Source organism: Panthera tigris, chromosome F2 (genome assembly GCF_018350195.1).
Source record: "Panthera tigris isolate Pti1 chromosome F2, P.tigris_Pti1_mat1.1, whole genome shotgun sequence".
Taxonomy (NCBI): Eukaryota; Metazoa; Chordata; class Mammalia; order Carnivora; family Felidae; genus Panthera; species Panthera tigris.
The window spans coordinates 30,302,538-30,330,488 of NC_056676.1; the positions used below are offsets into that span (position 1 = coordinate 30,302,538).

At 39.2% G+C, this 27,951-nt stretch overlaps 1 protein-coding gene across 1 annotated transcript; it reads left to right on the forward strand.

The window, feature by feature from the left end:
* The first annotated feature begins 269 nt into the window (after positions 1 to 269).
* Positions 270 to 27,826, forward strand: CHMP4C (charged multivesicular body protein 4C). The gene is made up of 5 exons (XM_007073785.3): positions 270 to 637; positions 20,006 to 20,183; positions 23,016 to 23,130; positions 26,028 to 26,193; positions 26,381 to 27,826. Exons 1-5 carry the CDS (start codon positions 448 to 450, stop codon positions 26,443 to 26,445), a joined length of 714 nt encoding a protein of 237 aa, XP_007073847.2. The 5' UTR covers positions 270 to 447; the 3' UTR covers positions 26,446 to 27,826.
* Positions 27,827 to 27,951: the final 125 nt, after the last annotated feature.

The following is a 27,951-nucleotide window of genomic DNA, read 5'->3' on the forward strand; positions in this document are numbered from 1 at the left end:
TATCACACACTTCGAGGCCCCGCGGGAGTCCCCTGGAAAAGGGCTTTTCTCGGAGCCATTCACAAACGAGGCAGTCCTTCCCCCGAGGTGTGTCCTCAGCGTGGATCAAACGGCAACTTTGTTGCAGTCCCGGCAATCTTTCCAACTCTTTGCTCTGCTCTTCCTTAACTCCCAGACGGCCGGGCGGCGCCGGACCGGACAGCCACGTCCTACTCCAGTGGCCTCCCCGCCCTAACCGCGCGGAGGGGCGGGGCCCAGCCGGCTGCCAGGAAGTGCCCAGGAGTGTGTGTCACCTGCCCCCGACGGCTTGTTGACTCCCTGGGAGCGCTGCCTTTCAGTTTCTGGGCCCCCGAGACCAGAGGACGATCTCGCTCACCTGTTCCCCAGGCGCGGCCCCGGGCGCTCCTGAGACTCTCCCGGGACCCCTCGCCCCTCAGATCCACAGCCATGAGCAAGTTGGGCAAATTCTTTAAAGGGGGAGGCTCTTCTAAGAGCAGAGCTGCTCCCAGCCCCCAGGAGGCCCTGGCCCGACTTCGGGAGACAGAGGAGATGCTGAGCAAGAAACAAGAGTACCTGGAAAATCGAATCCAGAGAGAACTCGCCCTGGCCAAGAAGCACGGCACGCAGAATAAGCGAGGTAGGCTTGGGATCTGGCCGCAGACATGAGCTGTCCCCCTTCTGTCCCCAGCCCTTTCCTTGGGGGAAAATCTGCCCACAGCACCTGTATCCCAGAAGGCCAGATTTGCTCCCACAGCCTTTCTAGGAACTGGTATTGACCCGCCCCCCCCCCCCCCACCCAGGGCCAAAACTGGAGTGAGCTGAGCCAAGCATAATCCTAGATAGCAAAATGTTAGGTAGTTCCAATCAAGATGAACGGTATTTTAATGCAATATTTTAAAAGTTCAGAATTAATGCAAAAACCTCATGATGAACAAAATATCAAAAATTTTACATAAAGACAATTGGTATTGTTGATTTCTTTTTCTTTTTGCCTCTGGCTCTTATGTCGTCCTATAAAGCACTTTTTTATTTAACATTCTTTTTTTTAGAAATGTAATGTTTTGTCCATCATGAATTTTTTGTATTGATTTTGATTTTTAAAAACATTGCATTAAAATATTATTTATCTTGATTACTAACTTTTGGTACCCTTTAAATTTTACTCCTGTTCTGACTTACCCTAGTCCAGCCCTGCAGACTTCAAATATCAGGTTTTCTGCTGTGTGTTTATAAATATCAAATCATACATTTTAAGTTGCATGGAAATCTCTAGTGAAGTATTTTCTGGTATGTTCTGGTTCACCTGGCTCCTCAGCCATTGAAAAGTTTAGTTGGCTGCTGTGCAGTTGAGACATTACTTTTAAAAAAAAGCAGGGAATTAAATATTATATTTCTTATTACTGGTTTTTACCACACAAGGGACTTTGAACCAGTAATGATTCTTGGTGCTCCTGTCACACCTTGAACCCTTGTTATTGTCCAGAGTTAATTGGTTTCTTCAGTGTACTGCTCTCTTTATAGAGAATAGACCTAAACAGCACATATATAAAAGCCCAGGGAGAAGCTGAAGTGATTTGGTGTGGTAACACTAGAAATGGAAGTGGTCTTGTAATGGCCACCTCAGAAACAGAAGCGGTAATACAGAACTGTGTCCACCACCTAACCCTGAACTTGTATCCGCAAGTCAGGCTTCTTTAGTCATAACAAAGCCTTGGGAAGATTTACTTAGCCCTGAATGATGCCGCCATTGTTTAATGCAGGAAAGGAATAATGTCTTCTGGAGTTGACCTTGAAAAACTCTGCTGCTTCCCATAAAAATGTGCCTGATACATTTGTGTCCACTTATTACCAACGATAAAACGGCCAAGTTTCATTTTTCTCTGCTACTGCATATAACTTTCGTCTACATTATAGCCTGTTTTAGAGTTAAATGCTGGCTTCTATTTTTACTCTATGTCTGAAAATACTTTGGGAAGCTGTTAAATGGCAATTTCTAAAGAGAATACCATGGCATTATGGCTTGCTAAAAAGTCATTGGTAGTTCTGTTTCTCTGCTCTTCCTCTTCAGTTTGATGTGCACTCTGAAATTTGCATAACGTCTGTCAAGGGATGTCTTTCTGTCTGTCATCCTTTTGGGTCTGTGTATCGCTTTATCTACAGTGGTTGCTCAGTAAATACTGGTTAAAAAATCTTAAAAATCGAACATCTGCTCTTAAGAAGTGGTGAAAATGTAGGTTTTGCTTTCAGAAGATAAAAAATGTAAGATAATATAGGTTTTATTGATTTTTTTCCAGAAATGGTCTCCAATTGGTAATGCACTAAAGAGTGTTACAGGTTGACTATATAAAGACCCCACACCCAAAATTAAAGACAACATTAATTAAGAGCATCAATTTAACTTTCTTTAATCAGAGAAGTTACAGATGCAAGTATCATGTGCAAATAATCAATTGGGGTTTGAAAATTCACTTATTCTTTGTCATTTATCCTTGGAAACTTCACTGGTGTTAGCCCACACCTGATTTTACAGTGATTCTGAGAGTAGAAACAGGGTAGTTAGCATGAGTTCATCTGTGCTCTAAACTATGGAAAGAATTCACGGGCCTCTGTATCAGAAACCCTGTCAATATCAGCATCTTCCAAATAAACCAGATAGCTTCATATACACAATAGTTTCTGTTTTCCATTAGCTACCAAGAAATACTTTCACACACATAGTGTAATCAGGCCCAATATAATTAGTACAAAATAGACCTTGTACTATATAAGGCTGTATATAATACAGGGCTGTATATTGTGGTATAAGAGCTGTAGTTTACATTATAATCTGAGTGATATAATGTATGTGCAGTAAAGTTTTACTTCTAGACATGGCTGATCAGCTAGCATTGTATCAGAAAGAACCACACTCCTAGCGACTACAAATTCTTCAGTAATCTATTTCTCTACAACAAAAGTTTTGCCAGCATTCTGAATGTCAAAAGTGGGTTTTATTGGTAAAATGAGTAACTTTTAAATTAGCGCAATGAATGTTAGAAATGAGATCTCATTGGGGAAATTATAGATTTCCTAAATATATGGATTGAATAAAATAGTTTGAGACACTTCCTTGCTTCCCATTGTAAGAACAGGTGATAAGAATCTACTGGAGGTATAACCAACTTAGAATGCTACCTGAGGCTTGATCTCAGATCAGTGCCATGTCAAGTCCTTGGATCACGTGTTGGGGCGCCTGGGTGGCTCAGTCGGTTATGCGTCCGGCTTCGGCTCAGGTCATGATCTGGCAGTCCGTGGGTTCCAGCCCCGCGTCGGCCTCTGTGCTGACAGCTCAGAGCCGGGAGCCTGCTTCGGATTCTGTGCCTCCCTCTCTCTCTGCCCCTCCCCTGCTCATGCTCTGCCTCTCTCTGTCTCAAAAATAAAAATAAATAAATAAATAAATAAATAAATAAATAAATAAATAAATAACATAAAAAAAAAAAAAGTCCTTGGATCATGTGTATTTCTGCCCGATCGCACCTCCCACAGGGCACAGCACCTTACTAGGGGATGTTACTGCCTTCAGGGAGCCTTTCATACAAGGTAGATTGGAGGCCCTGAAAAGACATACACTTGGGACTTCATTGAACTCATGGAATCCTGAGTTTTTGCCTGCTTGCGGTGTATGTTTGTTTACGCAGCATTTAGTCTGAAACTTGCTCTCACTGTATCTTATGCCAAGGTTGTGCAGGCATAGCTAATTCTTCTCACCTCAAACTTCTTTGGTAGTTACCATAATCTACCAAAAAGAACCTGAACGTGCACCACCAAATTGTTTTTGCAACACCCACGATATTCAAGGCCCTGTTGATCTTTAAGATTAACATTTGGAGCAAGATTTATAATTTGGTTGAAATTTTAGGTCTGAGGGGTGCTTGGGTGGCTAAGATGGTTAAGCATCCAACCCTTTATTTTGACTCAGGTCATGCTCTCACAGTTTGTGAGTTTGAGCCCCACATCGGGCTCAGTGCTATGTCAGTACAGAGCCTGCTTGGAATCCTTTCTACCTCTCTCTCTGCCCCTATCCCGCTCATTCTCTTTCTCCCCCCACCCCTCTCTCAAAATAAATAAATAAACTTAAAAAAATAAAAATAAAAATAAATTTTAGGTCTGAGATTACTTGATGTAGCTTATGTAGATTACCCCTGCTTCATAGGTGGTAATCTCCTTTACGGAAGAGCAAACTTTTTACATACTCCTAACTTTTATTCTTTTTTATTTTCTTTCTTTAAAGTTTATTTATGTATTTTGAGAGAGAGAGAGCAAGAGAGAGCGTGAGAGCTTGAGCAGGGGAGGGGCAGAGAGAGAGAGGGAGAGAGAGAATCCCAAGCAGTCTCCATGCTATCAGCACAGAGCTCCACTTAGGGCTGGATCCCACCAACCAAAAGATCAAGAGTTGTACACTCACCCAGCTGAGCCACCCAGGTACCTCAGTTTTTCTGTTTTGAGCCCTATCATCTGGAGCAGTTTTTATTTATTTATTTTTTTTATGAAATTTATTGTCAAATTGGTTTCCATACAACACCCAGTGCTCATCCCGAAAGATGCCCTCTTCAATGCCCATCACCTACCCTCTCCTCCCTCCCACCCCCCATCAACCCTCAGTTTGTTCTCAGTTTTTAAGAGTCTCTTATGCTTTGGCTCTCTCTCCCACTCTAACCTCATTTTTTCTTTTTCCTTCCCCTCCCCCATGGGTTTCTGTTAAGTTTCTCAGGATCCACATAAGAGTGAACACATATGGTATCTGTCTTTCTCTGTATGGCTTATTTCACTTAGCATCACACTCTCCAGTTGGAGCAGTTTTTAATATTAAGTCACCCTGATGCCCAGGTCCCACACCCATAGATTCTGATATAATTGAATAGAGTGGGGCTCAGTCATCAATATTTTTAAAAGTGCCTGGCTTAAGGATGAGTAACTTAAATCTATAGTAATGTTAATGAGTTAGAAATACAAGGTCCTTTCGTCTTGAATGCTTCCTGTTTTCACATGATGGCATCTATATGGGCATCTATGACACTGATAGTATTTGTGTGCTTCACTGGGATAACCAGGGACTAACAGCTTGGGGACTCTTGACGCCCCAGGCTATGGCCTCTGTAGCTGAAGGAATCCGTATCTCAGCATACTGCAACCGCCTTCCTGCCACACTGGTCTGGTGGAACACTTTAGGGGTTGATATTCTTTTTTTTTTTTTTTTAACGTTTATTTATTTTTTTATTTTGGGGGGTACAGAGAGAGAGAATCCCAAGCAGGCTCTGTGCTGTCAGCGTAGAGCCTGATGCAGGGCTCCATCCCATGAGGGGTCACTACTCTAACCTCCCTTATGAGGTCTCTTAGAAAATAATATCCCTAAGAGATGGCCATAGTTATAATGTGCTTAAATGTAAGGTCATGATCCAGTTTTACACATTTGATAGAGAGTAACTTAGTGTCTTAGTTAGGAGTTCGGCTTCAAAGCAGACAAACCTGGGTTTGATTCCTAGCTCTGCCCTGGCACTTAGACACTGTGTGACTTTGCACCATTTACGAGGCCTGTCTATCGATGGCAAGGATAAGATTGATGCTCACGGTTGTGAGGATAAATGACATTATTGTGTAAAGTCCTTAATTCAATGCTCTGTAAGTTATCAGTCATTGTGATAACAGTAGCATTTTTTTTTAAAGCTGAAATTGGCTTCCTGCTAGGTTCTACTTACTGCCTCAAATTTTGTCTTCTGGAATAACTTCGAATGAATCTACTCCATCTGCCATGTGAAGACCTTTCATGTATTTGAGGACATTAGCCATTTCTCTGTGTCTCCTGTTCCTCAACTTCACCTTCCTCAGTCACTTCCTCAGTCACCCCTTACTGTGCTGAGGTTTGCTAACCAGGGCCGGGTCTAGGGTGACCTTGAGAGTGAGTGCCCCCTTAAATTTGTACCCTAAGTGCCTCTCATTCCTCTCCCCCCAGCCTGGCTCTGTTGCTCACCTTGTCCCAAGCTGAGCAGGAATTTCAAATATATAATTATGTGGAGAGATACGGATCCAGTCTGGGATTATCCACAGGCCTCAGGCTGTGGGAAGTGGGCAGATAGAGATGAAAGGTGGAGAGTAGGAAGGAGCAAATTTGGCCACAATCCCTCCTCAGTATCATTACACATGATTCCAGGGAAACTTGGCTCTGAGGCCATTCTACCTCTTCATCGGGTATCTGTTTGGTGAATGAGACCCTAGGGCAGAGAGTCTTGTATTTGAGTGAGCCAGCGCACTTTGAAGCCTGTACTGTTTTTTGCCAAGGATGAATTTGCTTCCAGAGTCATGACTGAGACTTGGTCTTCCTTGGAGTTGGGGTGCATGCACGATCCCACTGGTTTGGCCCAGTGTATGAACCTCCTGGGGCTCTTGAGTTTGCGTTTTATTATGTAGTTGTCATGGAGCTGAATTCTGCAATCTCAGACACGAGGGACCAGAAGGACTTCTGTATAAAAAGAATCACATCTGTGTCAGCTGTGTGTCAGCTTTTTTTGCCAAAGTAGTGAGGGCAAGAGCATGCATGGCTCACGTAATACGAGACTGATACAGAATGCAGGGCCCTGATGGATGGGAGCTCCCTTGGGAGATATTACTTACCTTGTGACCTCCTTTCTTAAGAGAGTTTCTCAAAACGTGGCCCTCAGATCAACTACATGAGGATTCTTTGAGGATGTTTGTTAAAATGTAGACTCACAAGGACCCCCTCAAAATTCACATTTAGTACGTCGAGTGTAGTGCCCAGAAAGCTGAACTTTGAACAGATAACTCAATGATTCTGATGCCGACTACAGCTTGGGAACATAGGACGTGTTTATTGTTCGATGAGCTGCTAAGCTGGAAGCCTCTATTCTCTACTCTGTTTTCTTCCCTCACCATTCCTCCTGTTTCTTCCTTCCTCCTCCATCACCCCGAGACCCAGACGAGAAATTTCTACCCACCTCCCTCCTGTTGACTGCTGAAGAAACATTTCCAAAGCTTTGACAGATCCTCCTTCGCCATCTGAATTTGTTTTCTTTAGGGAAGTGCATACTACTCCATAATCCTTTTGAAGGGTCTCAGAGGTCTCTAATATTCAAATTACAACCAAGCATCATCATAAAGTGTTCTGCATTCCTCCGATTATTTGATACTTTGTACCATACCCTGTGTATTCTGGCACCAGAGAAAAGAAAGAGTTTTATTCCTGGGGCATTAAGCACCCACATGGGGGTCAGGTCTTCTTCTCCAGTCAACTGCTCTTCTCTCTTCTGGCAAACATAGATCAATGGAAATGTGACCCTTCCTCCGTTTTCACCCCCAGTTTCTCTCCCACCTCAGGAGCTCCTCCTGGGCTTTCATTCCATGGTGGAGGAAACTAAAACATCTGAACCAGCCCTGGGAGCCTATTCACTGAAGTTGTGGTATTAAAACTTCTCACTTTCCTACTACCTGCCTTCCCCCCTCTGAGCCCTGGCAGGGATCCTAGTGGACATACACCCTTATTCACACACTTAGGTACAGAGTGGCAGAATGCCCTGGGCTTTTTATCTCCTTTGTTCTGTTAATACTGCCTCAGTTTGCATATGCTTTTTCACAGGTAGATCAGTTGCTTCTCGCCAGTGGATTCGGAGTTAAAAGTCCCAGCCAGATTTACCCTCTCCCCATTTAAATCAATGTGTTAAACTTGCATTCAGTGTTTTACATTTATTTGTTACATATCATCTTATTTTCAATTAAGTCTTAAAATTCTAATTTTATTGTCTTATATGTGAGCTATTTCTTTTAGTTGCAAATTTGATCAGTAGGCTTTTTTTTTTTTTTTCCTCCCTGACAAAGACTTTGTTAAAATATATTGAATAAGACAGAACCCAAGGGCAGAGCCTCGTGGCATGCCTCTAAAGATTTCATTCCAGGATACCTCTGCATTACAGTAACAATGTTTCATCTAAGATTGGGCTAAGGCATGATTACCAATTTGACAGATCAACGCTCAATGAATTCAGTTATTTATCTAGCTATAAATATACCTGATCTACATTTTTAGCCCATATCATCTTTTTTCTCCATTTTTTTCTCTTTCCCCTAAGAATGCTTCAGTATACCTTGTGGGTTCTATTCTCAAAACCAAACTATATGCATATACTTTGCTTCACAAATGCCCCTTTATGAAACTGATAGCTTCATCAGATTTACCTGGAGAGCTTTTTATAAATTTTTTTTTTTAACGTTTATTTATTTTTGAGACAGAGAGAGACACAGCATGAACGCGGGAGGGGCAGAGAGAGAGGGAAACACAGAATCGGAAGGAGGCTCCAGGCTCTGAGCCATCAGCCCAGAGCCCGACACGGGGCTCGAACTCGTGGACCGCGAGATCGTGACCTGAGCCGAAGTCAGCCGCTTAACCGACTGAGCCACCCAGGCGCCCCTGGAGAGCTTTTTAAAATGCCACATCAGGAGATTCTGTTTCAAGAAATCTGGGATAAGTTTAGGATTGTGATATTCAAGGCTTTCTGGTCGATTTTGATGTGCATAATGTTAGAAGGCTAGTGGGTGGTCTATGGTTTTTCCTTGAGTCAGCATCTAGTCACCCAAAGAAAACAAGCCAATGAGATTACTTTGGTATTTTTCATCTTTGGGGGGCTCATATTGGCTTCTAGTTATCGTTGTCTTCTTTTCTAATCTCTCAGAAACTGGAGTGCAGGGTGTTTCTCTTCTAGAATCATTCTTTCAAGGTTCCGTGGCACAGATGTTGACAGTTTGCTGATGTGTTGTAGCTACTTCTCGTAGGGTAATTGGTACCATTTCTTGTGTTGTGTAACTACATCTATTTTTTCCCCCTTTGTGAACTTGGAGCAGCATTATATATTCTGGAATAGTCATTTTTATTATTATTCTCCAGGCACAGAGCCTGTTTGGATTCTCTCTCTCTCTCTCTCTCTCTCTGCCCTTCCCCCACTGTCAGGTATGCATTCTCTCTCTCTCAAAATAAATAACTAAATAAATAATATTAAAAATAATAAAATAAATAAAAACTTAAAAAAATAAAATTGAATGTTAGCCATCTGGCTTAATGAAATAAAGTTGATACTTTTATGTTTGTCTTTCATATAAACTTAGAGGAATATAATTATGCAACCAAATACTGAACACTTTTGATATTTCATTCTCTATTTAAACGTGAATTTCTGTTGAATCTCTTTGATGCTTTCACGTAGTGCGATAGGCTACCTATCTGTTACAGGTGTGTCTTATTTGCTTTAGCAGTTACATTGTTCAAAAGGCCTTTCTCAGTGAGCAGTGCTAATTCCATGACCAATTTTTTTTAATTTGAAGGTCTTTTGTTTTTAAAATTTTTAAGTGTTTATTCGTTTTTGAGAGAGAGAAAGAGACAGAGTGTGAGCAGGGGAGGGGCAGAGAGAGGCACACACAGAATCCGAAGCAGGCTCCAGGCTCTGAGCTGTCAGCACAGAGCTCAACGCTGGGCTTGAACTAACAAACCACGAGATCGTGACCTGAGTCGAAGGCAGCCGCTTAACTGACTGAGCCACCCAGGCGTGCCCCCCATGACCATTTGTTGCCATATATTTAGTACATGTAAGTGAAAGTGAATATAGCCTTAGAGTTTGAACAAAGATATTATCCTAATTAAAATTTATACTTTGTTCACCGCAGCAAGAAAAAATGCTATTATTATGTTAAACCAATTTATACATATTAAAGATCACATATGTAAGAGCCTTTGGTTTATCTTTTTGTAAGCAATTTGAAAAATTGTATTTATGTAAACTATCTTCCTTTGTTGAGCATCGTTCTCCACTTACACTTGAAAAGTTAAAGAATAGTGCAGCTCATCACCAATTGCAAGGTAAACCTATTCATAAAGAATTTCAAATAGAAATAGTGATCTTAAGGATAGGAGATACATGTTTTTCAAGATGTGTTGATCTTAGGATCCCAAGGGAATAATCATAGAATCCTAGACAGTGAGAGCTGAAAGGCACTATACAGATTTAGTTTGTTGGTCCTCAGGAGCATCTGCAAATCACGGACACAGTAGTAGGAAATACTGGCACATCATGTGAGCAAGGAATATGCTACAAGTAAACTATGTTATACATATACATACACATATTCATACACAAATACATACATGTAAATATAAACACCTGTGCACACATGTACACATGTATATACAGATATATGCACATCTGTATACATGTATACATATATACACATGCAATATAGAATTTCATCTATAGGTACATGTGCTTATCCTGTAGAATTAATCATAATCAGCTATTTCTGAGTTTTTCTGTTTAATATTTGCTGGTTTCATATTCATACTGTTTTCCCTACATTCTAGGCAATAGCAAGCTCATAGAGGTTACCAGTGCGTGAGGTTACTAATAATACTAGTGGCAGGTAGAAAACTCATCCACTCAATTAGTTATATATTCTGCCTGGTCAAACAGTAACTGGGTTTTTACAAGGAATATCACGTACATTTTAATTACTACATTGGTAAGTTGTTCCAATAGCAGGTTAATTCGACTTGCTTGGCAGTTGACCTCTGAAGCAATTAATTATAAGAAATAAGAATTTCAGTGGATATTCAGAATGAGTCTTATGCAAGCATTTCTTCCTTTTTTGACAACTCAAGGCTGATAGCACTTTTTGGACATGACCTTTCACTCTCAGATTTAAGTATCTCTTATGTAACGTCCTGGCGGTAAGAACTGCTTCATCTCCAAAAGAAGCTGTGAGCTTTTTAGAAAGAGGAGAGTAGCATCATTTCTGTTGGAAAATAACTTTAATATCCTTTGCCCATTTCCTATCTTTCTGGAGATGGAAGAGGGCACTAATTATCCACTTTCTAATCTTTTATATTTTATAATATTAATCACCATTTCTCTTTTTTTTATATAAAATTCATTCCAACATTCCTGGCTTGCTTACAGCAGTATTCCACTTCCAAATGTCCTTTCCTCAGCTTATGTCCTGATGACATTTACTATTGGTGAGACCTCTGAAAATATGGAGGTTGTTTATAAGACCCAGCTAATGTGGCAAGCCGGTGTGATTTGCTCTATTTTGGGGTTTATAGATTCTGGCTTCTAATATATCTCTGCCAGAAACTTCACATGGTTTAGTAGGAGATTTGCATCAGGAAGAAGGTTGGGGGCTGGGAGGAATCCTTTGTGTGACACTTTTTATCATTCATGTGCCTTCCTGACTAGTGTGGGTGATTATAAGTGTAGACTGTTACCCTGGCTTCATCTACATCGCCTCCTTTCTGATGTCTGACCTCACCCTCCAGGGAGAGTGTGTACATTTCTCTGCGCATCTACTGTACCTTGTACATGTCTCTTGTCACTCTCCCTCTATGTCTCCTCTGCTACTTGAAATGTAACTTACACATGTTAGTATCTGTGGTCACAATTTCTGTAAGATAGTGGGTGTTTAATAAATGCTTGTTCACTGATGTTTGAATGCCCACTTCATATCTGCATCCTCTGAGATTATAGCCTCATTTCTTTTCCCTGCAGTGTGGTAGATCTACAGTATATACTTGTGGAGCAGCTGAAATGAGTGGACAAAGAATATTTTTTTAAACTGAAGAAGGCCAGGGAAATTCATAATGGGGCGGTCCTGGCCAAACGAACCTTAGAATTTTCTAGTATTCTCCCAGCTACTTTCTATCTAACCTGTGACTTTGAACAGAAACATTTTGCTTTTATTCCATTTGTACTTATCAGGATGCTTATTCAGACTGTGTTTTTCAAGAACTAAAACAAGGTGACATAAATAGAAAGCATTATTTACTTAATGAAATGATTTGTATGTGAGTAAGAACAGGGCTTACTTTAAAGTTTCTCAAATAAAACAACATGATTATGATACTTCCTAGTTAAAAGCAAAAGAGGACATGACCAATTATGTGTGATATGTATCTCTTTTTTTTCTGTCCGAGATTTTATTTACATTCAAGTTAGTTAACATATAGTGTGGTATTGGTTGCAGGAGTAGAGTTTAGTGATTCATCACTTACGTACAGCACCCAGTGCTCATCACAACAAGTGCCCTCCTTAATGCCCATCACCCATTCAGCCCATTCCCCCACCCACCCCACCCCCCAGCAATCCTCAGTTTGTTCTCTATATTTAAGAGTCTCTTATGGTTTGCTTCCATCTCTGTTATTTTATTTTTCCTTCCCTTCCCCTTTGTTCATATACTTTGTTTCTTAAATTCCATATATGAGTGAAATCATATGGTATTTGTCTTTCTCTGATGGAGCCTTTCTCTGATTTGTCTTTCTCTGAGTGTATTGCAACACTCCGCATGGTTGCAAATGGCAAGATTTCATTCTTTTTGATTGCCGAGCAATATTCCGTTGTATATATATTCCACATCCTCTTTATCCATTCATCAGTTGATGGATATTTGGGCTTTTCCCATAGTTTGGCTAGTGTCGATAGTACTGCGATAAACATTGGGGTGTGTGCCCTCTGACACACGCACTATTAGCACAGTTGCTGGGTCATAGGGTGGTTCTATCTTTAACTTTCAGAGGAACCTCCACACTGTTCTCCAGAGTGGCCGCACCAGTTTGCATTCCTACCAGCAGTGTAAGAAGGTTCCCCTTTCTCTACATCCTCACCAACACCTGTTGTTTCCTGAGTTATTAATTTTAGGTAGCCATTCTGACAGGTGTGAGGCGGTATTTCTTTGTGGTTTTGATTTGTATTTCCCTGATGATGAGTGATGCTGAGCAGTTTTTCATGTGTCTGTTAGCCATTTTGTATGTTTTCTTTGGAGAAGTGTCTGATCATGTCTTCTGCCCGTTTCTTAACTGGATTATTTATTTTTGGGGTGTTGAGTTTGATAAGTTCTTAATAGATTTTGGATATTAGCCTTTCATCTGATATGACATGTGTATCTTCAGCACTCTCTGGGATTTCTCTTCCAAGCCCCGTCTTTTAGGCCTTCTCTAAAGACCATCCATTCCTGGTAGAGAGAAGAGCTGTCATAAGGCAGCTTCATATTTCACAAACAGTTTTGTCTATAGTCACTGGATATGATGGTTTCTATAATGTTCTTCCTTTTTTGCAAACTAGTGGATTAGCGATGCACACATTTGTGCACTCCGAATGAGTGAAGAACAGACTGACCTTTACAACCACGATGCCCTGTACATTATACAAACAATGAAACTGTAACTTTTTTCTGTTTTTAGTTGTTTTTCATAGATGACTGGAAGTCTTCCTCCTCTGGCAAAGTAGTAGTTGAGTAAAGTTGCTTAAGGCTAGTGGAATTTTGGTTCAAGTGAGTAATTCTTAAATTTCAGCCGCAGTCCTGAATGGGCTGTAGTAACTCTTGCTGTGTCTCCCAGCAGCAGAATATGCAGGTCACGGTTCTGTATCTCCATTGCTGAAGGAACGTCACTGTTAAGTGAAGAGACAAAACTCCTGGCTGTCTCTCCACTGCAAAGGAATATAGTAGATTCTTTTGTTTTAGAAGGAATGTTATACAGGTTTCACCAGCTGCTTAAAAGCACATACAGGAGTTGGAAGATCGAGTTGCACCTTCTATACCGGTTAAATTGCATGGCTCTAAAAACGTCCTTCTTTGCCAAATCAGGAGCAAAGTTTAATTTGCAGTAGTTGTTCCATGTCTTTAAAAATATGCAGCTGTTTTTTTCCCCAAATCATGTGTTAGAAAACAAAATCAAAGCCTGTCTAACTCATGGTGGGTCTGAGGCATCATCATTTCCTGTGCAAGCTCACGGGGAGACTCCTCACATACACTTCTTGGCTTTTGGAACATAAGCCTCTTGTCTTAGTGTTTGGGAGAAGCGTACTGTGCCAGGCAGAAGTCACAGCAAGTGTCAGGCGTCCTGGGGCCAGATCCAGCCATGCAGAAATCACTGGGTTTGCTCACACAAAGTGTTTGGAAAAATGTGAATCAGCTTTTAAATTTGGAGGATTTTGCATGCAAATCCAGATTTCTTGCTTCTTTTGAGTTTGTGGAAGGCCGGGCATGGTCACGGTGGACTGGAGGTCAGCAGTGTGGCTTCCAGTAAGGTTTATGCTCTGCTGGTCACCAGAGTCCCTGCTTCTTGCTGTTGACTCCCTGATGCAGGGGCCAGGGTCCACTGCCATTTATTATCGCTCTTGTACTATTTCTTATCATATAGACTAATATTCCTCTATTTTTTTCTCTCTCACAGGTGAGAAAACAAAAAAGGCCTTTCTCCGTAACCTCTCTCTGCTTCACTTAACTTTCATTACCTGCTTGGGTCCCTCTGAGATTAGAACACTGGTGTAGGCCAATCTGTAGTGTGTGGTGTGGGAATTAAAGTATAGGTTGAGATCTGAACTCTTAGTGAATTTTCAAATTTTTTCCCAAGTATTTTGAAGGTCAGAAGCCATATGTTAACATAGGCATTTAAAATTGTGTCCAAGCCAGAACTCATTATTATTAACAGCAACCATTTGCAAAGTTGGGCATTATACCATGTGGCTCCCACCATATGGTTCTGACAATCCTGTGAAGGAGATGATGATTATGAAGCTCCTTTGTATTTAGTAATCACTCATGATGTGTCAGGCACTGCACTAAATACTCTGTATATGTTATTTCATTTAATCCTTCCCCACTGAATGAGTTATATCTTCATTTTCCAATAAGCAACTTATGTTGCACATAGGTCACATAGGTATGGATAGATGGAGCCTAGGTTTGAAAGTAGGCAACTTGACTCCAGTGCACAATGTTCTATTGTCATCTACATATTATTGTTGTTACTATTATTATTACCCAAGTAGGGAACATCACTTAAGACTTAAGTCACACACCAAGGTTATTATGCACAGTTATTAATTGGTAGAGTAGTATTAAAATGTAACTCTAGGGGCGCCTGGGTGGCTCAGTTGGTTAATCGGCCGACTTCGGCTCAGGTCATGATCTCGCAGTTCGTGAGTTCGAGCCCCGAGTCGGGCTCTGTGCTGACAGCTCGGAGCCTGGAGCCTGTTTCAGATTCTGTGTCTCCCTCTCTCTGACCCTCCCCCATTCATGCTCTGTCTCTCTCTGTCTCAAAAATAAATAAACGTTAAAAAAAATTTTTTTTAATGTAACTCTAGTGACTCCAAAGTCTCATCCTTTATATCAAATTGCATTTTTTTTTATTTTCAGAAAGTATTCTAAAATTAATTCTAACTAGGAAACACAGTGCATTTTTTAATAGAGAACTTTAAATTTTTTCTTAAAAAAAAAAAAAGGAAAATGCTTTTGGGCCGATGGATACCAGTTATATTCCAAATAAGTATAGACACTGAACCAGCCCAACAAGATAGGGAGGAGACATACTTGGAACATTCCATTTCTGGGTATGTTGGGTGGAGATGTGTATTTGAAGTTTACCTTCCTGAAATTTTCTGATATTTCTAAGATTTTTAAATGTATTCTAGTATTATGTTCTGGTTATGGTGAGTTATGGCAAAAAAGCCAGGGAACTTCTTGCTCATTGGTCTCAGAAATAAGATACACAATTGCATAAATTAATGAATGTTATATAATTGCTATTAGTAATGATAATATGTAATTTCTAAGTGTCTACCTTGCATAGGCACTATATGAGGTGTTTTCCATAAATTATCCCTAATTCTTAAGACAATCACCTAGCATCATGGGGATTATATCCCCATTTGCAGACCAGCAAACTGAAGCTCAAAGAAAGCAAGTGTGTTACCCAGACGTATGTATCTATGGAAGAAGAAGTCACACTCTGGCCTTGAAGGCCATACTTTTTCTATTATGCCATGCTGTCATTATACCGTGTGCACAAAATTGTCAAGTTTATTTATTTAATATTCATTCATTTTATCTACTGTAAAGTAGGTCAATAATAGTACCTACTCGTGGAGTTCTTGTGAGTTAATGGCATAATTCACACAAAGCACTTAGCAGCAGTTTGGCATATAACAAATACTCAAAGTTAGTTTTTGTTATATATTTTATTGGCCATGGGCCAGGAACTGGGCCAGGTACTGGGGAAACAGGAGAATAGGATGCTACATCTTTCTTCAAAGGGCTTATGACTGGTGTAGTGGAAGTGGGGTAGAAAAGGTTTTACAAATAATTATAATGCAGTGTGATAAATGTAGAAGTAGAAATGGATCCACACGCAGTGTTAGTGCAGAGCACCAACTGGTAATTCTCCCCATGTTGGGGGGAAAACTTTCACACAGCTCTGGTCATTAATGTGATGAGCCTCTGTACAGGGTGATATTGTGTAATATCATAGAAAGGTCTGTATGCCAGGTAATTTTTTAAAAATTGTTTTAGTTCTTTCCCAAAGGACAGGTTAAACTAACAAAAACTCTTTCATGAATGAAGTGTAAGCACTGTTCAGCAGGGACTTGAATTGTGATGTTGCACCTGGAGAGGGAAGCAGAGCAGAGCCTGATAACCCTGGACCTCCACGGTGGGCAGGGAGGCGTGGGGGAAGAAAATTACTACTTACCAGGGAAATATAGAACAATGTTCCACACCTAAAATAAAGCCTTTCTTTGTCAAGCCTGTCTACTTGCTCCCTCCCATGGAAGGAAACCTGCCTGATGGCATACCACACCCACTTCTTTTGCAGAGCTTTGGGCAGCCTTGCCTTTCAAGAGAGAGGCCTCACGGGAAAACACACTTATGTAACTACAAGAGGCCCAGCTATTTATACTAACTATTGTAGTCTTTCATTTATAAATATGAGCTTTTAACACAGACTCAGAAGAAATTCAGTGAAAGATAATTGCAAGAAAGAGAAGGGTTAAGATAAGCAAAGCAAACAACCAAACTCAAGAGAAAAGAGATGATGTAGGAAATAAGATATGTTAACACAAAACTTGTTTTGGTATCTTCAGGGAGATTCAAGAGGCTATTGAATTATAAGACAAGAATGGGCTGCCATAAAAATGAGTAGCTAGAAGAAAAAAATTCTTACAAGTTAAAAAGCATAATTAAAAATAAATAAACAAAAGGGTAAAATGTAGAATCAATCTAGCTGAAGACTAATTGGTAATCCAGAATATAAAGTTAAGTAATTCTCCTAGAACATAGAACAAAAAGAGATAAACTAATAGATTGAAGGATAGAGCCAAGGAATCCCACATCCATCATATAGAGGTTTCAAAAGAGAGAAAACAGAGAATGGTTTGGTGAAAGAAGTATAAAAAAAAAAAATTCAAAGCATATAGTTTCTCCAACTGAAGGAAGACTTAATTCTTCAGAATAAAAAAAACCCCACTGAATGCTTAGTTGGGAGAAGCAAAAAATAAAAGGCACGTGCTTACACCTAGGCTGGTGAAATTTCATAACTCTAAGAAAGTAAATCTTAAACATTTCCAAAGAGGAAATAAGCTAACAAATTTTCTACAAAGGGATACAAATAATATTGTCATCTAACTTTTCAAATATTGATTACCTAATGACAATGGAATAGTCAGAATTTTTGAAATATTTTGAACTGAGAGTTCTATAAAAAATCCAAACTATTATTCAAGTTTGAAACAAAATGAAGACGTTTTCAAGCCTATAGGTATTTAGAGAATTCATATCTATGCACCTTTCTGGAAAAAAAAAAACCTTTAAGATTTATTCTAGTAAAGTACAAATACTCCATGAAAGGATGATGTAGGATACAAGAGGCAATAGTAAGGAATTAAGCCAGCAAATTCTATAGTTTATTGTAAACTGTTGAAATTGTGTCTGTCAAACTTAATGCAATTGTTAAGAATTAAGTTTCCTTCAAACTTAATGCAATTGTTAAGAATTAAGTTTCCTTCAAAATTGAAAGGATAGTAAAACAACCAGTAATCATCTGTAACTAATAAAACTGAAGATTATTTCAATCAAGCATTGGAAGGTCTGGGGTGAGCAATGAATCTTATTTGGGAACAATAAATTATAAATTTTGATTAATTTTCAACATAGAAAACTTAATTGTATGTGTATAGTTTAATTTTTTAAAATTTTTAAAATTTTATTTATTTTTGAGAGAGAGAGAGAGAGAAAATATGAGTGGGGGAGGGGCAGAGAGAGAGGGAGACAGAAGATCTGAAGCAGGCTCCAAGCTGTCAGCACAGAGACAGATGTGGGGCTTGAATCCATGAACCTCGAGATCATGACCTGAGTTGAAGTCAAACATTCAATCGACTGAGCCACCGAGGTGCCCTGTATGTGTATATTTTAAATATAAGAGCATACTTAGGGGAATACATTTAGTATATATAATGGTCTAACAAATTAAAGGGGGGAAATGAACAAAAAAAATTGATCAATATACATAAAGAAAAGACAGCAAAAAGTAAACAAGAATATAACAGAAAACACAAAAAAGATGATAATAGAAAGACCATATTAGATACCAGTTATCACAATAAATAAACATGAGTTAAAATCTTATATTAAAAGAGACTATATGAATGGTTGAAAACAGTCACACAAACTACGTATCCAAGTATATGCTATTTGTAATAGGTATACCAAAAAGAGCAAATAGAAAACAATTATGAAATATAGGTCCCCATAAAATTATTACAGGCAAATTGTAACAAAAGGAAAGCTGAAACATTAATATAAAGCAAAATGGAATTTAGAGCAAAGAGGTGTAAATGGGACAGACAGTAATATTTTACACTGATAGCCAGTAAAATCTAGCAAACTATAATGACTATGAGTCTTTGTGTACCAAACAAAAAGCATAGAGTAAGCAAACTAAATCTGTTGGGATTACAAGAATGAATTGACAAAAACAGAGTTAGAAGAGAGCCTTCTCTTAAAAATCTCTGTGGCAATAACTTACATGCTTCACTCTGAAACCATAAAGCTACTTGAGTTCTTTTGTCAGTTCCATTTAATTATCTTTATATTAACATCCTTCTGCTTCTCTTTTCCTGCACGTTCCCTAAATGGCTTATCAAAGCTCATATTTTAGGGTCTTCTTTTGGGGAGGGTGCCATAGTCAAAACTTTGTTAAGTTTTGTGATTTTGTGATTTTCAAATGAAGTGGGTATTTTGTTTAAGAGCTGATGGGAGGGTGTTTGGATATTTTTCTGAAGGCAACATTTCTTTCTCTCACCAGCTTGCTACTAATTCTTGAATATGACTCTAGCAGTGTTGATCTCATGGGTGCTCATGGTTAGATGTAACCTTGCTGACAGCTCATAATTATTTTAGACCAAGACATGAAGCTCATCAACCTAGGTTTGGGTTCCAGCTGCCACTCACCATCTACCTTCAAGAAAGTTACATAACTTCTCTGGATCTCAATTAGTTTGTCTTTAAAATAAGGAAATAAGGCTAGAATAGACAGTTATTAAGATTCTTTTCTTCCTCTAAAGTTTTGTTTTTCTACTGCATGATTTTTATTCATTTTTTTCCATACTAGCAAAATACTTTTATTATTTTATAATGATAAAAGAAGGAAAATAAAAATTTCTTTTTGGTGTATACCAGAGTTAAGGGAAGTAGAAGAATAAGGGAATTAATAGGATTTTTATGTACTTTGATGACAATAAAAAGCTAACAATTCCAACTGTTTGCCATGAAACTTATCATAGCTCCCCAAAACATATAAAGGATCATACTTTCAAAATCTATAAAAGATAGATTTTTATCCATCTTTTCCCTAAAACTCTATACTGATAGAAACACTGCTGTGATATATTTTATGAAATATGAAAACTGACTTTTCATCCTCTTACACTTGCCAGATCTTTGGAAGAAAAGAATAACAAGATGTTTGATGAGTAGTAGTTGTTGCAGGTGATTGAAAGGGCAGATGTTAGTGTTTCTCAGCTTTATTTGGCACCCTCATTGTCTGTAGGGATTGACAATGCTGAGTCTATGGTTGGTGTTGGGCAGATGTCTCTTGAGTTTGTGGCTTGGGCTTTCTGCTGATAAACGTGGCTTCTCCCTTATTTAGCTGCATTACAGGCACTAAAGAGAAAGAAGAGGTTTGAGAAGCAGCTCACTCAGATTGATGGCACACTTTCCACCATTGAGTTCCAGAGAGAAGCCCTGGAAAACTCACACACCAACACCGAGGTGTTAAGAAACATGGGCTTTGCGGCAAAAGCGATGAAAGCAGTTCATGAAAACATGTGAGTGAATTTGGTCTCCCTCCAAGTCATAAATTCTCTCAATGTTGGGAAGAGCCTTTGGAATTATGTGATGATTTTGGCAGGAATGGAGTTACTCATTTCAGGCTTTTTGACATGTTGGAATGGAACGCCCCCTTGGAGAAAGATTAGAAGTTAGAGTAGGGAAAAAAAAAAAAGACCATGAAAAAATGAAGACATTCACTTTGCTCTTAATGTTTCCCAGTTGCCTCAATATTGTCTGACACTCCACATGTAAATGCTTTCACACAGCAGTTTTTTTTTGTTTGTTTGTTTATTTATTTATTTTGAAAGAGACAGAAAGTGTGTGAGCGAGGGAGAGGCAGAAAGAGGGAGACAGAATTCTAAGCAGGCTCCATGCACAGAGCCCGATGGGGGGCTCGGACCCACCAAACCTTAACATCATGACTTGAGCCAGAACCAAGAGTCAGACGCTTAACCAACTGAGCCACCCAGGTCCCCCCATGCTGTTGTTTTAAAAAGGCCTAAATGTCAACACTTGTGAGAGTGTTAGAATTACTGAACAGTGGTTGTCAACCCCAGAAAACTACAAAAGAGAACACAGATGGCCAGGATCCTTGAAGAAGGGTAGGGATTGAGCCTTTTTGTTTTTAACCACATTCTCCAGGTGATTCTGATACTAACCAGTGTTTGAGAAATATTGACCTAGAATAATAGCTTTGAGCATGAATTTGAGGTTACATTTGCTGAGTTATATTTAATCCCAGTTTCATTGCCAACTGTCCTTGAGTAAATTACTTTGCTTCTCCCTGATTCAATTTCTTTAGCTGTAAATTGGAGATCATAATAGTACTTACCTCATGTAGTTATTGTGAGATTCAATGAGATACTAGATACAATGCACTTAGCATAGTTTCTGGCACAAAGTAAGCACTTAGTACCAATATTCATAGTGGTAGTGGGGCTGGTGATAATTTGCTTTACATTCATGCTGGGAAATCAGTGACTGAGACCTGATTCTTTCCTGAGATTAGATATGACAGTGAGGTCTAGGTCAAAGATGTATAAGAGCAAAAATGCCTGAAGGATGTAGAGAAGTGTCTGTGGATGGGAAAAATGGGAGAGGGGGAGGCTGGGGTCAGTGAAGACATCTTTGCTAACATTTTCTTGCCTTGATAATTCATTGATAATCAGTTGTCATTTTGATAGCTTCAGAAAGATCACTAGAGTCACTGTCAGAGTCAAAAATCTATCATTGCTGTAAAGCTGGGTGCTAAACTGTAGTACAGAATCACGGCCTCTCTCTCCAGGTAGCTGAGCAGCAGTATGCCACCGTATTCCTTTGGAGTAAAGTTCAACCTCAGGCCCAAACTTCAGTTGTGCCTTCCTCATACTCCTTTTTATAAATAAGCTCACTGTATATTTGTTATAATGATAATAATTGGAAATGAGGGGTGATAGGAGGATGCTAAAAGAAAACTTTTTAATGTAAAAATACTTGTCTTCCCATATGTAGAGTCTGGAAAACTTGCACAATATTTATTCCACTGGGAGTCAAAATTGCAGTGTTTGCTTAATAATGAGGTAAATTGTCACTTCTCTGGTATTCAATCAGTTTGCCCGAGTTTCAGAGTTGGAGGAATGATTCAGAGACAGAATGGTAGTGAAGCAGTTCAGATCCTGGCCTTCAGACACTGCCTGCTTAGGCTGGTGGTTAGAGGCCGGTGGGGTTCAGGTGCCAGAAGCTGTCTTCAAAGCAGCTGTCTATTGTGGGCCTGTGGCTACCCGGATTCCTGTGCTGAGGTTAAGGATTCTTCTGAGAGCTTCGGAGGCCTCATCCTGCTTTCATTAGTATTCTCCCTGGGCATCAGCAGCCATGGGAAAGCTCTCAGGAAGTCAGGATCTCAGAGCCACTAAGCATTCTAGAAGATCTCTAGTTCCAGAGTTTAGCTTCTCTAAAAGGCTGCTGTTGGATAGTTACTGGTGAGAGTTGCCACAGCTTATCTTGGTCATGGTGGTCCTTGGTGGTCCATGGCACCATTTCCTGCTGAACTGATACATGGCAGCATATATTAAATTCTACATATGTTCTACCAGACAAAATTTCAAAATGCATCGACAAATGTTGTTATAGTCTCTAGTGAGTCCCAAATGTAATGGCCATTTATCAAATATTTAAAATATATGCGTGTATGCAGGTTTATTAATTTTCACAAAATGCAAGTTGTTTTTAAAGTTGATAAATGCTATCACCAGAAATTTTTATTATCTTACTGAAATAACTAAGAGTTCACATTAAATTGACTCATTTTTCATATGGGATTATAGCTGAATTCATTTTATTATTATTTTTATTTTAGAGAGAGAGAGAGAGTGTGTGTGTGTATAAGCGGGGGAGAGGGGCAGAGAGAGAGAGAGAGAGAGAGAGAGAGAATCTTAAGCAGCCTCCACACTCAGTGTGGGCCCAGTGCGGGGCTTGATCTCACAAACCTGGGATCACGACCTGAGCCAAAATCAAGAGTCGGATGCTCAACTGACTGAGCCACCCAGGTGCCCCCAAATTCATAATTTTAAAGTAAAATTCTAAAATATTTAGAGGTGCCTGGGTGGCTCAGTTGGTTAAACATCTGACTCTTGATTTCAGCTCAGATCATGATCTTATGGCTCGTGAGTTTGAGGCCCACATCGGCCTCTGCCCTGACAGCAGAGAGCCTGTTTGGGATTCTCTCTCTTCCTCTCTCTCTCTGCCCTTCCCTGGCTCGCATCTTCTCTCTCTCTCTCTCTCTCAAAATAAATAAACAAACATTTAAAAGAAAAGAAAAGAAAATATTTCAACAACATATTATTTCCCAGGGATCTGAACAAAATAGATGATTTGATGCAAGAAATCACAGAGCAGCAGGATATTGCCCAAGAAATCTCAGAAGCCTTTTCTCAACGGGCTGGATTTGGTGATGACTTTGATGAGGTAGGTAACACAGTGTAAAGAATGGAGTATTGTGGGTACTAAAAAGGATAGCTTCCTCTCAAATATAGCAGGTGGGTTTTCATAAATATTTTCTTAAACATCACTAAAGAATAAGTGATATTTGTTAGTGATGTGCTTCTCACAAGGGGGGAATGAAAGTGTTGGTAGCTCTGATTTAAAAGAAAGATTAATATAGTCTAGCAAACCACCCCCTAATTAAGTTTTCAGCTATTAAGGAGAGGCAGTATGTGATTATGTAAAGTTAGTGACTTTTAATGGTTGAAGCCTAAATAGCACCATTACAAGGAATCAAGTGCTTGCACATCTGGGCAAAGCAAAGCAGACTGTGTCGCTCTACAAGGAACAGACGTATCATGCTCTGTAGTTGTTAAATTAGAGGTTAGTCTGCCTCTGTTTATTACTCAGGCCATGAAACAAAATAAGTGTGGAGTGGCATTATTAACACACACATTCCATTTAGATTAATCAGTCCAATAATAGAGACTATAATTATAATGGTGGTGTCTGCACCGTGAATTTCAATTGTTCTACTCAAAGCACACATAAGTAGGACTAGTATATGTTTTGAAATGTTTCCAGTTGTCTGATTAGTATGAGAAAGAATCTGACTTCCTACTAAGTAAGATGTGGTTCCATGGAGGCCTAGGAAATGAGAACTGAGTGTTATCAACTTTTAAAAATAGCGTAGACCACCATATGTGGAATTTACGAAACAAAACAAACAAAATAAAAAAAGAGACCAAAAAAGTCAGGCTCTTAAATATAGAAAACAAACTGGTGGTTGCCATAGGGGAGGTAGATGAGAGGATGGGTGAAATAGTGATGGGGATTGAAGAGTACTCTTATCATGGTGAGCACTGGGTAATGTATAGAATTGTTGAATCACTATATGGTACACCTGATATTAATATAATACTGTGGGTTAATTATACTGGAGTTAAAATAAAAAATATGCCTCCCCCCACCAAAATGGTGTAGATGAGTGGTTAGAAACTTCGGCTTTCAGGCCAAATCCTTCCCATAGGCTTTTTGTATGGCACGTGAGCTAAGGATATCACATGTTTGAAGGACCGCAGAAAATAACAGTAGTAACAATAAAAACAAAGAAGACTATGCAACAGAGACTGTATGTGGCCAGCAAACCTAAAATACTGCTATCTGGCCCGTTAAAGAAAGGTTGCCTACCCCTGGTTAGCCCAATAAGCACCTATTGAGTGCATTATGATATGGTGGAAGGGACTCTGGGCTCATAAGGACATCTGGGTTCTGCCATTTGTTACTAAACTTTGTGTAAGCCCCTTCACTTTTCTGACGCTTAGTTTTCTCATCTATAAAGTGAAAATTACTGGATGGCTAGATTATCTCTGAAGTTTCTTAATTCTAAAATTATTTTATCAGTGGATGGGTGTTTGGTATTCAAAGGCTGTAAACGATGGAGGAGATGATTATTCTGTCATCATACTTATTAAAGAAAATATCAATATCTTCTTTGTACTGTTGATAGCTCTCAAGCGCTATTGACAATTCTGGGCACACCTTCAATGTGGAATAGTGTTCTGCCATTACTATATTTACTATATTTGTTCCTAATTGTTTTGTGAGCAAAAATAGGCCTCAGAGTATTCATTCTGTAAGCCCTTTATTCATATAGCTTGTGGGAAACCAGAAAGCTCACAAGTACACTGACCATACTATTTCACATGGCCTGATGACATACACTTTCATGATTTATTTCCTTTTCATGAGGTAGATTTACCAGTGGTTAATCATTAGGCTTGCTGCATATCTGATGTACATTGACTTGGTCAAATGTTGTGGTTGGCTTAAGTACCTCCTGTCTTGGCCCGTAGTATTGTTACTCTCATTTTAATACGAGATGGTGATTTATTTATGTATCTTTCTCCCACATTCAATAATGAACTTCTTAAATGTAGGGACTGTTGATTCAGCTTTGCATCCCCAGCACTGAGTTCAATACCTGACCATGAGTGAGCTCTCAATAAATTTGTTCAATGATGAATGAATGAATAAATGAAGACTCTCCTTGGCCAAATAAACATAAGAGTGTCTTAGGTCATTTCTGATGGTGACAACCTCAGAATTCAAATGATGACAAATTTAGTTTTGACTCTCAAGCTCTCTCAGTGGGGATTGGACTCTACCTGAGTATTCATGGAGCCAGTTATATCTGAACTACCATAGTCATATCTGCTATAAGGTGACTTATGCTGTTAAAGTCTCAAACTAGTCTTGCCTCTCTAAGGTTCTTAGGACAGAGAATAGTTTAGGATTAAGCCAGATTCTCTGAGACTATAGCTAAAAGAAAGAAGTACAGTGTACCTACCTTGAGGTGCAGTTTTCTTTACCCAAACACACAGCATGATTTATATTGGCTTTGGTAATTTAACAAAGACACCATAGTATCTTTGATTCTTTTTACTTTCTGTACATTATGGCTCTGCTATACCTGTTATGTTTTCAAAAGCATTGGCCCAGATGGAAGTACTTATTTGCTCCAGTTAAAGTTTTACAGATTCTTACTTTTTTACAATAGGAAAGATACAGTGGAAAAAATGACAGGCAAGGTGCAAATTTCCTAGAAACTGTGGAAGTTATAAATTCAGTTAACACAAATTACTTGAATAACTGTTTACTGAAGTATTATAAGATTAACTACAACAAATTTGCACAAACCAAAATATTCATTTTTTAATCATTGCTCAGTGTTGCAAAAAAAGACTTAGTCTTAAAATAAATATTCCGTTTCACTGGGTTCTCACATATCAATTGGGTAGCAGATGTTCTTATTATTGTGTTTGAGGAAACCCACTTCTTGAAACGTTAACTTCATAATTCTTTCTTTCTCCTATGTTCAGGATGAGTTGATGGCAGAACTTGAAGAATTGGAGCAGGAAGAATTAAATAAGAAGATGACAAATATCCACCTTCCAAATGTGCCTTCTTCCTCCCTCCCCGCACAGCCAGCTAGAATGCCGAGTCGAACGTCAGGCATGTCTTCTGCTGCACATCGATCCCGAGCAGGTCTGTTGCACACCTCAACTACCTACAGTCAGATACTTGCCTAAAATAATTACCCAGGCCCATCCCTTTTAACACTTGCTTTTTACTTCATAGATGTGTAACTTTTAATACCTGTATTCATACCTGTTTTCTCTGGTGAAAGTGGGAATGTCGCCGCTTACTAATTTTTATCTATTTTATGTTCCAGCATCTTCCAGGAGGGCAGAAGAAGAGGATGATGATATCAAACAATTGGCAGCTTGGGCTACTTAAACTACAGTGGAATTTGTTGACATCTAAATTAATGAACTGTACATTAGACACACAAAAAACATGTTTTTGCAATGTTTAGAAGTTAACAAAGACCTTGTTTTATATTTACACTGGATGAGTAATTGTCTTTTAAGGCTTGTAGGTAAAAGTTACAAAGAATCGCATGTAGACATAGAATCAGGGATGGGAAGAGGCTTCCTGGTAGCATCTCAGAGGATCTTTCCATGCTGATGGGAGGGGGCATTCTATCTTGTTCACTCCTGTATTTCTAGTCCTGGCACATACTTGGTGCCCTCTATACACTTGTTGAAAGAAAACGGAATTCTATGTACGCGTAAAAATGTATAACAGTTTATAGGCCATGTAAGAGTGATGCTTTGAGGATAATAGCTAGAGAAAGTATCTTTCTTTTCTACATGAAGCAAGTTTGCTATGTATCCATGTTAGAATGTATCTACCCCATGGTAAATGCAAATACACCATGTCTCTTGTGGGAGAGACTTCACGTAGAGAAGTCTTATGTGAGTCTATACATAGTTTCACTTCAGTTTCACAGTTTAAATCTTAAAAGAGCTTTAATTGACATTTATTATGCCAATTAAGCTTGGAATGGAGCAATGGATGCATTTCCCAAAATGTTTGAAAGCACTAACAGCTTACACTGCTGAGCGAGAATCTCCGGGGTGTAATTTAGCCACTTAGGAAGCCACGTTAACACTCCCAGGCCATTATGACACTGTTGTGGCTTCTGCGTGCGAAATGTGTGAATGTTCATTCTTTCCTATTTTGTGCTCTCTTGTATGTTTATTTACAATTTATGGCACATTCCTTGTATATACATAAACATAAAGGCAATTAAAAGTATATCATGAATAAAATTTTGGCTATAATTATTTTTAAATGAAAATAAATTACAAAATGATGGATTGCCCATAATATGTCATGGGCCATAAAGTGACAAATGTCATTATATAAAATGTTCTAGTATTCCCTCTATTTGCTAGGGTACATAGTGGAATGTGAAGAACACTAAACCTGGAGGTAAGAGTCCTGGATTCTAGCCTCTGCTCTGCCATTAATGTAGTATGACCAGGCATGTCATAAACTCTGAACCTTTGTTTCCTCATTGGGAACTCGAAGGGTTGGACTTGATCTCTAATGGGTCTGTCTTGCCACAGGCCTTTTGCAATGCTGTTCCTCTTAGCAGTCTTCCCACCATCCACACACACAGATACCAAATCTTACTTTTTCCTTAAATCTTAGTTAAAACGTTATTTGTTTGGGGAAACTTTTCCTGATTACAAAGACTAAATCAAGTCTCCTTGTTATATGCTTTCATAGGACTCTACTCTCTCTCTAATCACCTACCAGGATTTATATTTCTTGAATTATTACTTAATTATTATTGTTCTTCTCTGCTGGGCTGGATAACCATGAAGGCATGGACCGTACGTCTTCCAGTTCTATAGTGTATCCCCAGGACTCTGCACAGTTCCTTGCATACAG

Bases quoted from the DNA above. Each gene is read 5' to 3' on its own strand.
- CHMP4C (XM_007073785.3), top strand. From the start codon at position 448: ATGAGCAAGTTGGGCAAATTCTTTAAAGGGGGAGGCTCTTCTAAGAGC. The intron at 638-20,005 runs GTAGGCTTGGGA...TCCCTTATTTAG, and splicing joins CGGCACGCAGAATAAGCGAG to CTGCATTACAGGCACTAAAG. The intron at 26,194-26,380 runs GTCTGTTGCACA...TTTATGTTCCAG, and splicing joins TGCACATCGATCCCGAGCAG to CATCTTCCAGGAGGGCAGAA.